Genomic DNA, 17,201 nt, shown 5'->3' on the forward strand with positions numbered 1-17,201 from the left:
TACAGGATCTGTGCGGAGGAAACCTGTGTCTGCTTTCGTTAGCTCATTAAGATATTCACACGTGCCAACCGCATCCGCGAGCGAGAGCGTTTACGCCGTCTCGCATCGGGAGTCATAATAGACTGAAATACGTAAGGCCCCGCAGGCGACAATGGAGGGATGTGAGGACGGCGGGGCCCTCGCAGCAGCAGCAGCTATCGAGCTGGGATCTTTGACGAAGTTTAACAGGTTCAAACAACATGCAAAAGAACCTGCACTGGAGTTTGAGTCTGCACGAGGCTCTGGCTCGATAAGGCAGCGTGTGGATGGATATAAAGTGAGCTGGAGAAGTCTGATATTGGTACCCATCCCAATCGTACAGGCCCCCAGGTTAGCGTGCTATCAAAAGGGGGGAGGCAGGGGATTGTTTGAAGAGAGGGTTGTCTGTCTGCACACAGCTGCAGTCGTGTGATAAAGAGGAGAGAGGTTTGATAGGTAAAGCCTCCTGCCGTTCTACCCCTCTCGCTGTCTCCCTCTGATTCAACTTAAACACCCATATGAAGCACGAGGATACATGCTGGGGTGTTTTCTGCCTCGTAGCGCGGATGAATCAGCGGCCGGACAGTTCTCCATCTGGGTTGTTAAATATTTGATTCATGCCTATGTGGAAGGTACAAATAGTGAGACAAGTGTGGACAACTCGTCCACGCTTTGATGTTCTGAAGGTGTTTTCCTCTTTCAACATCAAGGCAAAACATACGTCTAAAGAATGCTTCAAATTGTTTGCTTCATTTTAATTTCTATTTAAAAAGACTTTCAATCAGTACCCCCTGCACGATTGAAGGGGGTACTTTTAAACCTTCCTACAGGGTGTCTATTTAATACAAAATCCTAATTGTTGTGTGTGTGTGGGGGGGGTCTGATAATTTAAGTCAGGCAGTGCTTTCTAACATCATGTTTTAGAAAGCACTGCAACGTACAATTACATGTATTGTAATGAATTAAATTCTTAAATGAATTTAAGTTATTTGGTCACAAAAGTCAATCAAAAGGAGTATTAAAATGAAAAAAGATGATAAGCTGTTGCTTCTCAACTATTGAGATGGCATTCTGTTTTTCATAATGTTTTTAGGTGAAGCTTTTTGGAAAGACTTTTGGGCTTTTGGGTGATAAAGTGGAGATGAAGACCCGAGAGGCTTAGCAGAGAACAGCAATGTCATCATCACGCCGGCATTTACAAATATCACAGTCTACACCATGTTAACTCTGCTATCGTTCCCTCTTTTAGTAGTGACATAGTCCGTCTCTGCTGTATTGCCCGAACCACTTTTCCTAACGGTGCGACCAAAAACAGGACCCCCGGCTCACTCCGCAGGGGACCGTTAGCGGTCCCCCGCCCGCAGTTTGAGAACCACCAGTCCCCGGGACTGGGGCGACCTCTGTGCCTCCGACTCCGACTCCGCCCCCCCCCCTTCACCCCTTCCAGCCCGGACTCCCTCCCACTCCCCGAACCGGACGACGTTACGTCCCAACGCGAACCCACCACCACGTCGAATGGACTCCTAGCTCTTACCGGAAGGAGAAGAAGAAGAAGAAGAAGAAGAAGAAGCAGCAGCAGCGGCTGAACTCGTCTCTTATCCGTGTCGGATAAGTTTGTTTTTTCTTCTTCTTCTTCTTCGCCCCCCCGAGTTTACGGCCCCGCGGCGGGGCAGGACAGCCGGGGCAGACCGGGGGAGGAGGAGGAGGAGGAGGAGGAGGAGCGGGCGAAGGGGGCGAAAGGAGACCGTAGGATGTGGATCTGGTACCTTCTGCTTGGTTCGGGGTCCGGCTCGAGAACAGTTGGTAAGGTTGTTTTGTTTTTTTTGTTTTTAAAGCAAACGGAAACCGCTTGTTGTGACGACGCTCGACACGCTTTACCGTGCGGGTGGGTTAGAGGAGGAGGAGGAGGAAGGAGGAAGGAGGAGGGCGATGAAGGGATCTCTGGACGGAGGGGGGTGAAGCTTCTACACTAAAGTAAAGAAGTTATCCGACTTTTTTATTCGCCGAAAGTTGCTTTTTCTGCAGTTTAGTGTTGCGTTGTTGTTGTTGTTGTTTTGCGCGTGTCCCCCTTCACTAGCTGGAATGAACACGGCGTCCGTGTCACAGTGTCCTCCGGCTGGGTTACGACCGAGCGGTTGTTGACGGCACATGTGGGGACAAAGTCAATCGATCCTCCGGCCCCGCCGTGGACAGCTGGGGCCCTGCTGTTGGTGCTGGTGGAGGACACGGAGTACGCGAGAGGACAGACACTTGGCATTTGGACTCCTTTTGAACTGGACAGCTGTGGGTTTTGGGGATGGGGTCTCGATCGGGGACACACGTGCGTCCACATTTTGCAATTAGATAGAATGCTTTGAGGCAAAGTTAAAGGTACTTGAAGGCGGCTTTTTAGTGTAAACAAACTGTTTCTGTGGTGAACAGGCGTTGAAGAGTTATGTCTTATCTGGGAGACATACAAACATCGGTGGTTGATGATTTCTATTTGGCTTCCTTGGGTTCGGGGTCCTGATGTTTGTGGATCGTGGCTCACTGTCACGTGGTCACGGCCTACTGGGACGCTTGGACGGAACCATTGTAGGTTATTAGTAACACCTGTTGCTGGTTCATGGCAAGCGCGTGCACATGAATATCCTCGTGTGAGTGCAAGTGAAGTGTAAATATCATTTTATTAGGTGTGGAACAGAAATGTAGTGTTGCGTGATTGATGTCAGGCATTTATATATTGTTTTATTAATTAATTTGTGCGTATGTATATGTGTGTGTGTGTGTAATATATATATAGAAATATGTATGATAGATAGATACTTTATTGATCCCTCGTGGGAAATTTTGGTATCACAGCAGCATGTACAGGAAAGAAAATAGAATACAAAGATACACATTATATACAATATAATAAGATAGACATATTAAATTAAATAAACTAGAACTGAAACAAAAGAATAACCTTGCAAAAGAGACAATAATAATAATAATTTGTAAAAGGAGAAGAGGAAGAGGAAAGAGCAGCAACATCACAGCAGTACAGGGTTGTTATTGTCATTATTTAGCCAGAGATGATTTATTGTAAAGTGTTATTGCACTGGGCAGGAATGATCTTCTGTATCGGTCCTTGTGTGCGTGTTGCAGATGTGAGTGCGGTGCATTCCCCGCACAGTGTCCCGTGGAACCTGTGAATCACAACACAGTAAACATCGTTTTGCATGTTGTGAGCAATGAACTCGCATTAACGTTCACCAAAAGAATCATTCATTTACATTTCCACTACGGTACCCAAACTCTCTGCTCTTCACAATCCATACATTTAAATCCAACCTAATTTGTGAGGCTTTGCAAAGCAGCGGATTCAGTCTACCAATGGCTACATCTGTGGTACTCGACAAGATGTAGATATTAATTTGTGGCCTCTACTTTACATACGTAATGAGCCATACAGTACACAGGATGCTGCAACAGTCGGCCAGAGCCCATTTCAGAACGAAAAAGACGTTCATAGTCTGCAGTTCATTTTATAAAATTGACAGAATTATCTGGGTTAGATGCTCAGCCTGAGAAGGTTCCACATTATTTGTCTTATTAAGTGTCACTCCTACTGTTCCTTCTTCTGGAACTTTGTGTGCTTTTGGTTGATAAAGCAGTTGTTCTAGTTGTATATTGTGTTTTGACTCAAAACAGATGAAGTGCAGAGAAACCTGTGTTCCAGTTTACGCACAGCACCTCTCCCACGGTAACAATATTAAATGCTGAGATATTAAATCTTAAATAAATACCACTTTTTGAGAGAATACTCACAGACTTTGCTTTTGCACGCTGCAGCCCAGATAGATCTGTGATAATATTTAGCTTATGAATTTGCCACACGACTGTATGAACGATGACTTGTTACGATGCCGTTACGAACGAGCCACATTTTTGGCGTTGGGCCGCGCAGCCTGAAATGACCGTGAGGATGTTGAGCTGGTGTGCCGGGCCGTGCACCATGTTAGCCGTAGAGATACACCGAGGTACGACGCCAAACAGATGAATTACATTTACAGTTATTTATTTCCCAAGGAGTGTTGCTAAAGATCAGCGATGTGATTTGTGTGTGAGTACATTGCTCTCACACAGAGGTCATCCCTTAATGTAGAGCTCTTTTACACGTGTGTGTGTGTGTGTGTGTGTGTGTGTGTGTGTGTGTGTGTGTTGGCTGTACTTTGACTTAAGAATATATTAAAATACTTACTCGCTGCAATCCCACATTATATAAGTAATAATATCAGATATCACACTCGTTCAAAATGCATCTCCTCGTCCGTCTCTACTCGTGAATACAAAGTGCAAATGGGAACGTTTCCTTTTTGTTAAATCCACCACACACGCACACATACACAAGTGCGTTTCGACTTGCTGTCACGCGTTGCAGCTTTAAAATGACACGTGCGTTTAGAACGAGCAACCTCAGGCAGCTCGGAAAAGCCGATGTCGTGCTTCTGTGCCGAATTCGGCGGGGAAGCGCGATGCTTTTCCACGTCGCTGTCGGGCTCAGTTCCCCCCCGGCTCGCCCACTCAACAGCCGCACAGTACAACCTGCAATACGCCTGTCACAGCCTCCTTCTCAGTTCTTTTTTGTTTGTCCACAGCGTTGTATGCAAGGAGACCATACACACTCTCCTGACTCCAATACGGCTCAGTTAGCCGGCTGACTCGGCCACTTTAGGATCTCCTCAATCAACGTGAACGTCCACTCCCGTTGCCTCCCCGCTGGGTCATTTCTCCCCTTTTTGAACGGGGAGACAGAGTTGCACTGTGTGCTTTGTATTTCCTCCCACAGAGAGGCCAGTCGGCCCCATAAAAAGCTCTGCGCCCGTGCTTATCTTCGGGGGAAAGAGGGAGGGAGGTGTTGACGGTGGCGGCTGACGGTGCTTCCTGCCGTAGTTGCCGGGAGGAGGCCTGGGATTAATGCGTAGCTCGGTTTCCCCCCGTAGCTGTTGATAAACAAAGACACGTGGCTGGAGTCAGGTCTCGGGCCACGTCAGCCCAGCGGCTTTGACGCGAGGGTCGGCGATCTTCTTCGTGGTAATATTTCAATCATATCTGCTGAAGTTCTCTTTGCATCCCGAAGGCAATCAATAAAACAAACGCTCTGACAAAAAGGAAGAACAAACGCTCTATGTTCATGCTCTTTGAGCATCTGTGATACATCGGTCATGAGGCTAAATGTTTCATGAACCCCGGGGTGTGCGGATCGAAGGGGACGCAGAGAAACGGAGGGTCAAATTTACTGGAAAAAGTTTGGGGACAGCTCATTACACATTGATTTTGGATTGATCCTAAACTAATCCGCCATGCAGCGATGCACAAGCTTTGTTAAGCCCCCGACGGTGACCTTCTGCTGATCCACCGCGTCCTTGGATGCTAAAGTCAATCTCCACTCTTTGAGGAATCTGCTTCTTTATTGAAGACGGACGTTTTGAGAATTCTAGCCAATAGATTTTGGTGTTGTGTCCACTTGTGAATATATACGTCCCTCCTGCTTTTTACCAAATATAGTGTCGGATCGGTACATGGGATGCTGGAGGATTGATTTGTGCTGGACCGTTTGCAGTCTCGTAGCTAAAGGCAAGAGCAGCTTAAGATGTGCTGACACGTTTGTTTTCAAGTGAGGCCCAAAGACAGAAAGCTTTTTTTTAAGCATTTTTAAGATCGCCGCTGTATGTTCACTGCGCCCGAGAGAGAAAAGCAGATTTACTTGGTTTTACAATGGAATGAACTGTGACTCAAAAGAAATGAAGAAGTGCAACGATGGTAACCAATCACACCTGACGTTGGTTACATATCTTATTGATATCAAGTCATTTTATTGACGGTATTGTTTCAGATGCAGGCTCCGCGCTCATCTGATCTTTCAACAACTACTGAAGCTCGCAGTAAACCGCGTGATTTATCCGACCACAACAAGTGGAGGTTTGTACCGGCAGCCTGACATTCTTTACCCCCACTATGCGACACCAACATCTTGTTCGATATCGATTAAATAACAATAACTATCTTCAGGCACTTTAGAATCCTTTCAAATGAGCCGAGTAAGCATATAAGATGTTGCCAACTCCGGAGCTGTAACCAGTAAGACGAGTCAGTGATCAACATGATTGTTACTTGCCGCCCATTTTCTTTTCTTTTCTGTTGCTTTTGTGTAGTGCAACGGTATTTCATCCCCGTGGAGGCTTTTATTTGTGTACTTTGAGGGTCGTTAAGCTTTTGGATTCACTCGGATTCTGCGTATAAAATGTCAGGTGGTGCTGCAGATTGTAGTTACTTTGATTCTGTACAAGGCCGATGTTAAACATTTCGATTCGCATGACTACGAGCTGTCGGCAGTGAGCTGGTTGTCTCTCTCGAGTTGAACCCCCGAGCCTTTGCGAATGCTCGACCCTGAAGGTGATGATATACAGGCATGTATGGAATGCAGACTTTGGACGATCTTAACTCTGCGGGGGGAGGGAGTATTTATTTATGAATTTTCTACCGAGCACATTTGCTCATCTTGGATTCACCACTTTTACCTTCGTCCACGGTGTCCCCTCTGAGAGGACAATGTTGTGTTGCTCTGGGACAGGGAAGGGACACTGGCCGGCTGACAGCTGGCTCCCCTGCTGCCCCCCCCCTCCCCTCCTCTGTGATTAGCCGTCATTTGCTGCACTCTAACTCTGCCAGTGTGGACGGGCTATTTTGGATCCCAGCATCCTGCTGTCAAACCAAACAAACACCACATTAAAGGTCAACAGACACCCAAAGAGAATCAGAGATAACATAAAGGCCGACTCTCCTCTGCGCGTCGTCTCCACCCGGGGGAAATATATATACGCGGTGTGTTTTTATATATTCGGTTCTTCGAATGGATTTGATTTGAGGTACTAAGAGGACCATGGTGCGGAAAATTGAGTCAATATTTTCTGCTGATGTGCGCTGAGCTCCTTTTTGTGATGTGAAGTCAGGTACACTAAATGATCTCCCACTGTTTGATGGTTCAGTGTCTGGAACCAGGCAGATCGCAGAAGAAGACAACTTTCACGCTTTTGTTTTTCCCTTGTTTCAAACAGGGTTACGTAAGCATTCAGTGTCCCGTGTGATGAATATGCAGATTGTCTTAATGTCTTTGGGGGTAAAATCAGTTTTAGGTTGCTACCAATGCATTTATCTGCAGGTTTAGTTTTTCGTTCACTGATCACAGAGATCTTTTGTGCAGCCGCTTTTTTTCTCCTTTTAATACACAACACAGGGATTGAGGATAACTTAATAGGAAAATCTGAGAAATGCTGGTTCATAAAACAAAGCATTTGCCGAACTGAAACACAATTATTTTTGAGGTGTCACAGTGTGAAATTTCAATTCTTTTGGTTTCTTTATCTTTTAACATTTCTCTGAATGTTGTGTAGCTGTGTGTGTGTGTGTGTGTGTGTGTGTTATTAATGGCAATTTGACAGATTATTTTCAAGGTGGAACTGGGAAGATTGCATACCAGTTGTTCTGGTACGGAGATCTTTGCACGCCACAATGTGTCTTATTCCAGTTTCCCTCAGAGCGCGCGCACACACACACACACACACACACACACACACACACACACACACACACGCACACGTGGCCTGGCCGGAGCAATATCAGCAGTACGAGGGACTCTCTGCACCAGACCTTTAAGCGACAGTCCCAGTAAAATTGTCCTCACCCCGGCACATGTTGTATTTCGCCTCCCAGGTGAAGTTACAATCACGTGATGCAAAAGCTGTCACACACATTAGGCTTAAATGAACAAATAAGCTCAATCTCAAGTTGGGTGACTTGAATAATGGGCAATTAATCGCAATTAATTGCAGAGCTTCGACTCTAAAACCCCCTTAATATTGAATTTTCCATTATTCCATTATTCCATACCCGAAAAGCGGCTGATTTAATGGAGCCGAAACCAAAGAATTAGTCTGTGTGTTAAATAGATGCTAAAAGGTTCAAGGCATTCAGGGGTAATTTGAAGGCTGTTAAAAGGAGGAGAGGCCAAGTGATGCAGAAGCAGGAAGTGGAGGAGACACGACTCCACCTCTGTCATGTCACAAACCCCTTGAGCCCTCAGCCCCTTGCTTTGTGTGTGCACTCTGTTTGATTCCCCGATGCATTATAGCTTGCTTCGCTAATAGTGCGTGTGTGTGTGTATACGGTGCAGTGAATGCACAATACATGTAGGGTAATCCTCTCTTGGACAGGACCCAGCGGAAGCTTATCTTCACGGGAACTAATCACCTGGTCTCGCCTGCTGTTTACAGAGGCGGTCTCGCTTGCCAAAATCAAATGCAAAACCCATGTTAATTGCCTTAATTCTGCTTCCCCGTCAACCATGACTTGGCGGAGGCTCCAGGCTGCGAAATGAATTCTTTTCACTTGTTCAATGGATGCCCAAAATGAAAGTGAGCTCCTGCTCCTTGGGAATGAGAAGCCGAAATGGATTTCCACCCTCTGATATTTTCGACGGGAGAGCAGAGGAGAGGTCGAAGGGGGGGGCGAATGAAAGTTGAAGTGGGTTTGTTGTTGGGGGCGGGGGGGGGCAGGAAGTTCAGGCCTGGCTTGGGTCATGATGGGGCCAAAAGCATTAGTCTTGCCCGGGTCCACTGTGTCGGGGTGGGTAATTGAGTCCGTCTCTGTGCAGCCTTCTCTAATGAGAAGCTGCAGGCCTCAGATTTGACTAATTTCTTTTATGCCCTGGACGATATGTCAGCCCGGCCTTCCTGTGCCTAATGACTCTGGATACTTAATGAAGGGTTGGTGGGATTTCCAAAGACTCTGATGGAGCTTTGTATTAATGTACTTCAAAAGTTTGTGCTCTCTGTGGATTTTCCTAATGACATTCATAGGCTTTTGATGTCCTGACGGTGCACTATGCCGCAGATCCAAAAAGTGGTTGTGCATATCGATACAGCTCTGGAATAAATAAAAAAAACACTCCAAAGTTGTTCTGAAACATCTTTATGGCAGCCATTCCATTCCAGTGTCTGTTGAATTCTAGTGTTTTGGGAGGATGGAAAAAATATTTTTATTTCCTTTTATTTCATGCCCCCTTGTTCACTGGTAGGAGAACCACTGCAGGAACACCTGATTCTACCTAATGTGGTCGCTTGAACCAAATCTTACTTGATGAAGAACAGTATAAAAACCAGTGGTGTGGTCATCACTCACTATCCTACTTCAGTACTGGCAGCAATTGTAATAAAAAGTGAGTTAAAAAATAAAAGAAGGATTCAAATCTGGTTTTGCTGGCAGGTGAAGCGTCATGTTGCTTCTATCATTCAAATTTCAAAGACGGTGTTTTATAAGAACAAGATCAAGCAGCAAGACATTGGGGACACAGAGTCCTGCACTTACTGTGAGTCAAGCTGCTCAAACCTTTGTATCCACAGTGACACAATGTCACCCAACAGGAAAGAGACGGGAGGAGAGCAGGTTGAGATGCACGGAAGCTGAAATTGTAAAAGATTTCTTGCTAAGTTAAAATATTAGTGTAGCGTTAGTGTTTGTTCTTTAAAAATGAAAATTAACTTGTTATCCTAACATTGTTTGAGAACTGAAAACACTGCATATGTTTCTTATTTTTGCTAGTTTTTTAAAATTTGGATTAAATATCAATTTTACTCACACACCAGAAATAGCAAAACTTTAAACTTGAAGTTGTCTCTTAATTTTTTCCAGACCTGCATATATGGGCTGACTATCGATACCTTTGGAACCACAAAACAACATCATCATCCTAACATCAAAACGAACTTGAGTTATGAATGGCTCTTTTCTAGGGGTGGGAATCTCTTGGCACCTCACGATTCGATTCGATTCCGATTCAGAGGTCAACTATTCGATTCTAAACTGATAAAACGATTATCGATGCATCTCAATTTTCTAAATTTTCTCAAATCTGAGTTTGCTACTCAGAGGTTGCTAATCACTTCCTACTTTATTTGATAATTAAAGAAAATCAACAGATGAATTACCTTCTCTAATTATTTATAAGAGGGGAAAAAAAATGTCACAAATATGATTTTCTATCAACAATGCAAGAACCAATGCAGCTTGCATTTCAACACAATATGGAAGTAGCCTATGTAAAAAAAAATATTAAACAGATTCATTTTTCTTTTAAATGAAGATAAAGCTGCTCTTAGTCTCAGACCGGTCCGTATTTGTAAAATACCGGAAAAAAGTCCAAATCTGTGAATATCTTTCACTGAATCAACTTTCAATACGGATCGACTTTTTGGAAAATGGAAATAATGAGGTGAGATATGCGCAGGATCCTCCATAGTTCGGTAAAGTTGACAAGATATTCAGATTCAGACCGACGGACCGCTCTGCGAGCTGGACGCATTGCTCTTAATGTGTCGGTAATGATGGTAAATAATGGTTGTAGCTGGTTGTCATCTACGGTCCACTACGATTACCGAAGGGGGGCGTTTGTTTTTTGACAACGTTTTCAATCTCATAATTTCGATTGGTTACAAACCCAATCAGGTGTAGAGACCATGGTGACTGGCTCCGCCCCCTTACTGTCAAAAAGAAAAACAGCGAGCGCGTAGAAAACACCTTCGAGCGACTAACCTCGCGAGCGAGGAAGTTCACGCTCCGCGAGCGAGCGAGCAAATATCTCACGCGAGACAGACTTTTTTTATTCCGATTATTAACTTTTCTGAATCGAGACCGAATCGTTCTAGAGAGAATCGAGAGAAATCAAAGAATCAATTTTTTTCCCCCACCCCTACTCTTTTCAAATATAATAATATTGAGAAAATATGATGTTCATTCATATGTACGATCATTTGAGTGACTTAAACTGCAGGTATTTGCAATTACCAAAATGCTAATATTTTATGTGCATGTGCATCATTCACAGTGCAACATCAAAGAGGTGATCTGAAGCTCAATAACGTCATGCTCCTGTAGGCGCCCTGATGTGTACACGTTGTCTACACGCCGTCCGATAGAGATGAGAAAACGTCTTCTACAGGAACCAGTCAAGCTGGTAAACATCACGTTCCTCTCCAGCGTGTCGGCCACGGGTCAGGAGCTCATCTGTTCTGAAGAACCAGCGCTGCAGCTGATTATGATGGATTATGATAGATTCCTCCTTGACTGACCTCTGCAGCCAGCCACATATCCTTTACAGCACACACACACACACACAAATAGACAATCACTGATACATGGACACTAGTGTAAACATTCGCATAACTGCGGGACAGTTGTTGAAAGAAGGTACATTCATCCGAGGAAAGACGTGCAGGACATTCAGTCACATATGGATGCACACACACACACACACAGCAAGCATTAGTAACTGACCCTCTTGCAGGTTGGCTTCTGAAACTTTTCAATGCAGTGTGAGTTCATTTTAGCCATTACCAACAGAGAGATCCAGGGCTCTGTGTGTGTGTGTGTGTGTGTGTGTGTGTGTGTGTGTGTGTGAGAGAATATGAGAGAATTAAAAGTATTGCAGCTGATCTCGTAGAAGGGAGGCAGAATCAGATGAATTAGGCTCAACAGCAAAGATAAATTAAGTTCCGGTACCGCCGATACCGCCGCCACGTCAACATGGGTTCAGATTAACAAAAAAACTGTTCAAGCAACAGCAGATGAAAATCTCCCAGGCGTTCACTTTCCTCCCTACAGCGCAGAGAGACGAGCGTATCGCACTAGAAAATCCGACATCGCCATGCTCTCTATGAGCTCATTGCCCTTACTCTAATTACCATTTGGGAAAAAAAATTGGTGACCAAGTACTCCGGGGACCTTTCTGTTCACTGCTCATGTCATTTCCTGTCACGCGGCGTCTTTGTCCAAGTTGGCCTTTCAAAGACGTGCGCAGACTCAAATCGTGTAAGAACGACCTTTTTTTTCCGTTTGCGAAATCATCTGCCGCCGGTGAGAACTGTTCACTCGGCCGGTGCCTTTTTAAACTCAAACTCCATTTGACTTAATAGCATTTTGACTCATTGAAATTCAGTTGAGTAGATATTTTATCGTACAGAGAAAAAAAAAATAGAGCGGCGACAGATAAGGAGCAAGAAAAGAGCACAGGCAACGACTGGCACTCTTTTCCCTCCTCTGCATTCTGTTGAAATAAACATTTGCCCTGCAAGGCGGCTGCCATTTTCCCCTTTCCCCTGTAATGTGGTGTCTCTATCCCACATCTCCCGCTCACCTTGTGCTCCTCTAACACTGTCCTTCCCGGCGTAATCACGGCAGATATAGTTCATTCACACGGCTTCTCTTCCCCCGTCGTGACTCCGTGGCCTTGCTACACAATTAGGAGCTCATTACTTGCTAATGCACAGACTAGTACATAGACCAGGGCAGTTTCTGCCTTTTTTTTGTTGAGATCCTCCTCCTCTCCTCTAACCCTCTGCTATAGTTTCCCCATGGTTTACAACTTCAGGGCGCGCAGACATATACACAGGAGGGGGTTTTGTCCCGCTGATGGGGCAATGCGGGGAGTCGGTATCAATGGAACGGATGGGTTTGGTCTGGTAGGAACAGTTTTCTCTTTGGGATTGATGAGCAATTGAAGCCCAAAAGGAGATATTTATTTTACTGTGCGTGCATTTTTTGCTTCTCTGTGTGTCAGACAAGACAGTTTTTGGTCCGAGTGGTGAGCAGCTAACCTTGCAAGTCCCATTTTTGACAGCGTCCCCCCCCCCCCCTCCCACCCCTCTATCTCCACCAGCTCCGCCTCGCTGTGAAGGTAATCCCAAGGTGATGTTGATAAGATGGGATGCCGGGGAAAATGCCGCTGTCATCTCTTAGAGGATTAGATGGACAGTTGCTTCTCTGCAACCCAAGCCAAGAGGTTAAAACCAAACTGCAACCAAACAAGTTTTCTCACCCTGTTATATACTAACTGTGTGGGACATGTGGTTTATTGTACTACAACACAACCACACTAGATGTTGTGACCTCTATATTCAGCTTGCCATTGTAATGTGTATAAATATTCGGATCTCGGTTTAAATTCCGTCACAGACCGACTCATAAAAAGCTAAAATAAACTAACGCTATATGGGATTATAGGCTGAAGGTGAACAGACCAATGAGATACCAGTGTGTGGTTATTAAGGCCAGTCACTGTTCCAATCTAAAGGCAGTGGTCACAATATCTATTCCAGGGAGGAGAGGCTGCTAATGAATACATAACATCAAGACAGAGGCCAATGAAGCAATCTGCTTTGTGCTCATGTTGGCAAAAGTTGTTTGCAAAGTAAGCATTTTTTTGTTTCCGTTAACCTTTATGCATCCATACGTGAGAACACGGAAATAGCTTCAGGGAATCAGTTGCAGGGAATTACTCAAACAGACTTCTGGAATTTGTTTATTATATGAATAACGTACCACCAATTCTTTCTGCAGCAGCATTGGGAGGAGAATTTGCTGATGTATTTTCTCCACTGCCCCTTTGGTTACACGGTGTGAGTCTACAGCCAACAACCTTCACCTGAAATGGTTTGCATGCGTGCCTTGTCGGGGTTTATGGAAGCCCAGTGGCATTTCATTCAACCAGTTTTGAATTGACAACAAGTTCAGCATTACAACATAACGCAAACATACAAATGTAGTTGATATTGACACACTACAAATAATACATACATTTTTGACAAAAAGACAAATATTACTAATAATACAAATAATGCAATGTAACTCTTCAAACTATTATATCCTCGCTCTATCTCTGTCTCTCTGTGTCTCTGTCTTGTTCTGCGATTTCAGCCCGCAGATGTGCCATCAATAATGCAGCCTCTTAAACAAGGCGGAGGCTTTTAAGAGGGTTTTTTTTTTCTGTGCCCCTTCCTTCTGGATGCCTGCAGGCTGCTGGGTGGTCACATTCTGATGGGAAATCTTTGCTTTTGTTCTGACACCAGAAATAAGATCTGTTAACTGACATTTCATTCCTCATTTATATTTTTTGGCGAGACTTTGTATTCCCGAATCTTGCAAACGCTGGAAAGTCCTCAATGCTGGCGGGGCAAAAGGTCGCCGCCTCTGAAGGGAAGGAAAGAACTGAGATCTGACTCTATGCCTTTAGGCAAAACCAATGAAATGGTAGCTAAGGCAAGAAGTAAACACACACACAGTATCATGCATATTCTACAAAACATATTTTGATTGCATCCATGCAGACCACAGATGGTTTGAAAAGGCATCGCGCACGTCGCACAGCCTCGTGCTGTGCTTCAAGCAAACTATCTTCTGCCAGACCCATGTGGTGCAGCCTGCTTGATTTTGAGTTGGATCTGTGTGTGTGTGTGTGTGTGGGGGGGGGGTTGTTTATAAGGGGAGTTTGAGGAAATAAAAGGGTGTTGGTTTTCTGAGTTATGCTCTGAAATCACAGTTATCCTTCAACGTCTGTGATAATGCTATTAGCTGGAGGAGGGAAGGAAGCTTCCATTTGTTTGTGCACGTTGGCTGTAAACAGCACCGTGTTTGATTGAGAGTTCACCCAATGCAGAACAACAAAACTAAATTTTGATAGTATTGACATTTTGGTATTTTATCTTTATTGTCAGAAAAGCTCAAGATTGAGAAGGATGAAAAGCCAAAGGCTATTTGCAGTTCATAAAAGCAACACGACTGCTTCCAAACTGCGATAAAGTTATTGTTTTGGTTTACATGCTCACAGTTAAAATACTATACAGTGTATGTATGCATATATGTAATAGCAAGAAACTCACGGTAACTTATGTATCAGAATACGACGTTTGTTGATTGATAATGCACAACTTGCATGAAAACCACTCACAAGGTATCTTTATTAAACACTCACATAGCACATAGGGATTAAAATGGACATTGGCAACATAATGGACAGTTTAAATCCATTTGAAACACTATCGTTAAAGAAGTACTGCAATACTAAACTATTGTTTACATTATCTATCCACAGCCCTAATGCTGTACCCGTGTATCATTTATGTTTCATACAAAGAATAAGTCGCGTATCTTTTTCTGCCTCCTTTTGAGGACAATGCAAACAACAAAGTATAGTGAGACGCCGTAGAAGAGACTGTTTTTCACATCACTCGTCTTATATTGTGTCTTCTTACCTTGAGGAATTTACGCCGACACTCTGTGTCCTTATTTCATTATACAGCCAAAGCTAAGTCCCGAACACAAACAGTTGCCTCGTTATCGCGCTGCATTGTCGGTGGCTAATCCTGCTTAAGCTGAGCGGACGGGCCTGTGGTCCATTGTTCGTTGCTCTCTCGATGCACCCGGGGGAATCTGGTTCATGCCCCACCGGAGAGGACTGACCGGCGCCATTTGGCCAATACTGTTGAGAATGAACCACTCTCTCCCGGTGAGCTTGGTCCCAAAGACTTTTTTTATAATTGCATCGTCCTTGGACTGTAATTCCTTTTCCCAGGATGGGGAAGTCGGCTCAAGTCATGATTACTTTTTCTTTTCACCGTCAAACTTGGACTTCATGGGCGATAAAAACAGCCATTCTACTTGGTTAGCATCCCCCCCTTGCAGTATTACACAATGGTATGCGCAATACTCTGCTGTAAAGGATTAAAAGTACACCAACTCCTTCGTACTTATCAAAAATGTCTAATTCATTGCACATGCAAATATGGACGTGCTTCCAGGTGCATTGGACCGCCCTGTTTAACTTTGAATTCTAAGCGCGTGTGTTGCATGAGCGCTGAGATTGTGTTTTCACATTTAATTCAGCCAGGTGGGTTGATGGGTTTAGAAATGTACTCTTTTTAATAACGTCTGCTCCCTCGGGATATTGGCACATGTGTCCTGAAATTTTCTTTTCATTAGTTGGGCAGACAGATGTGCTTTTTTTGTGGTAGGAATGTTTAAGTATTTTGTGCGATGGGGAAAAGTGTAATATTGCTACACCGCTGACTGATATAGGCAGTATAATTCTGTTTATCCCCCCTACTGCTACTGTTTAACTTCCTTGCACAGTATGCCTCCTCCGCTCTGTCTGTATGTCTCTTTGGTGATATTTATATGCATGGTTTACCAACAGAAATAAACAGAGGAGGAGGATGCTACTGCTGAATGTAAAGCCAGAGAAAACTGAGAAACATCATTGCACTTTTTCATTTTGATACATTTTATTGGTGCATTGGTAGATCGAATGGGCTATAAAGAAAAAAATCTATCATTACAATATTGTTGGCCAAATACCTCTATTAGGATTGATCATTGGTGCACAAAATAGTCACTCGATCACATTTCTAACAGGTAGTCGTTAGAAATTTGGATATGATGACTAAGTAGGCAAAGGCAAATAACTTTGCCCACTTACTGACAGAACAGTTTTGGAAAATTTAGAAAATTACATAACTGGCCTTTAAAACCATGAAAAAACTAGATTTATGCCATATCACAATATCGAAAATATATAACATTATTATATTGCCCAGCGTCACTTCATTAACTAAATCTGAATCCTAGAGTCAGTAGGAAAATGTTCTACATATGAAGTGCTGAACACAAGATCGGTTTCTGTAACCAAATCATATCCACCACCATATCAAAGCATCTTTTTTTCTTCAACTGTCTGTCTGACTGACTGACTCTTCCTTAATTAAGTGATGATGACTTCATGAGACACCAAGATGTCGGCAACGGTTTTACATCCTCATCCCTCTCTTTTAGAATAACGCTGATTCGGATGTTCATCGCTCGCAGCTGTCACTGCTAATAAATCTATCGTAGCACAGCAGATGACTCTAGTTTTCAACAAGGCAGCACTTCAGTAGTATAATATTATGCACTTAACTTAAAAGTGAAATGTAGAGTTGTTTGCCAAATAGAGTGCTGTAAATATTCTTTTTATTTTGGCGATCTACTCGCATGTTGAACTTTGACCCAATAGATATACCAGGAACTATAACCCGTCATTAAAACTAGCATTGACGAGATTTATTTATATATCTTTATTTTATTTCTTAATAATTTGCATCGTATGCATTTTGATGAAAAAACAACAACATGGTGACTAAAACAAAGAAATAATAACCCATACAATTTTTTAGGAGTGGTTTGAATGATGTTTTACGCAGACCAGCTGCTGTAATTAAACCACAAAGGGATCTGTATCTCTGAATACGGATCAGCAATTAGTGTCGGCGGCAAAATAACGGGATCAGGAATCT

At 43.7% G+C, this 17,201-nt stretch overlaps 1 protein-coding gene across 4 annotated transcripts in view; it reads left to right on the forward strand.

Moving 5' to 3' along the window:
- Positions 1-1,446: 1,446 nt before the first annotated feature.
- Positions 1,447-17,201, forward strand: part of ldlrad3 (low density lipoprotein receptor class A domain containing 3) — a 53,928-nt gene continuing 38,173 nt past the window's right edge. Inside the window, exon 1 of one of the 4 annotated variants that reach the window (XM_040163366.2) lies at positions 1,447-1,821. In XM_040163366.2, coding sequence (XP_040019300.2) covers positions 1,770-1,821 — 52 coding nt within the window. In that variant the 5' untranslated portion in view covers positions 1,447-1,769. Of the gene's footprint in view, positions 1,822-1,925; positions 1,993-17,201 lie in introns of those variants that run through there. The other 3 variants (XM_078082749.1, XM_078082750.1, XM_078082751.1) reach the window with 3 other exon arrangements.

Source organism: Gasterosteus aculeatus, chromosome X (genome assembly GCF_964276395.1).
Source record: "Gasterosteus aculeatus chromosome X, fGasAcu3.hap1.1, whole genome shotgun sequence".
Classification (NCBI taxonomy): domain Eukaryota; kingdom Metazoa; phylum Chordata; class Actinopteri; order Perciformes; family Gasterosteidae; genus Gasterosteus; species Gasterosteus aculeatus.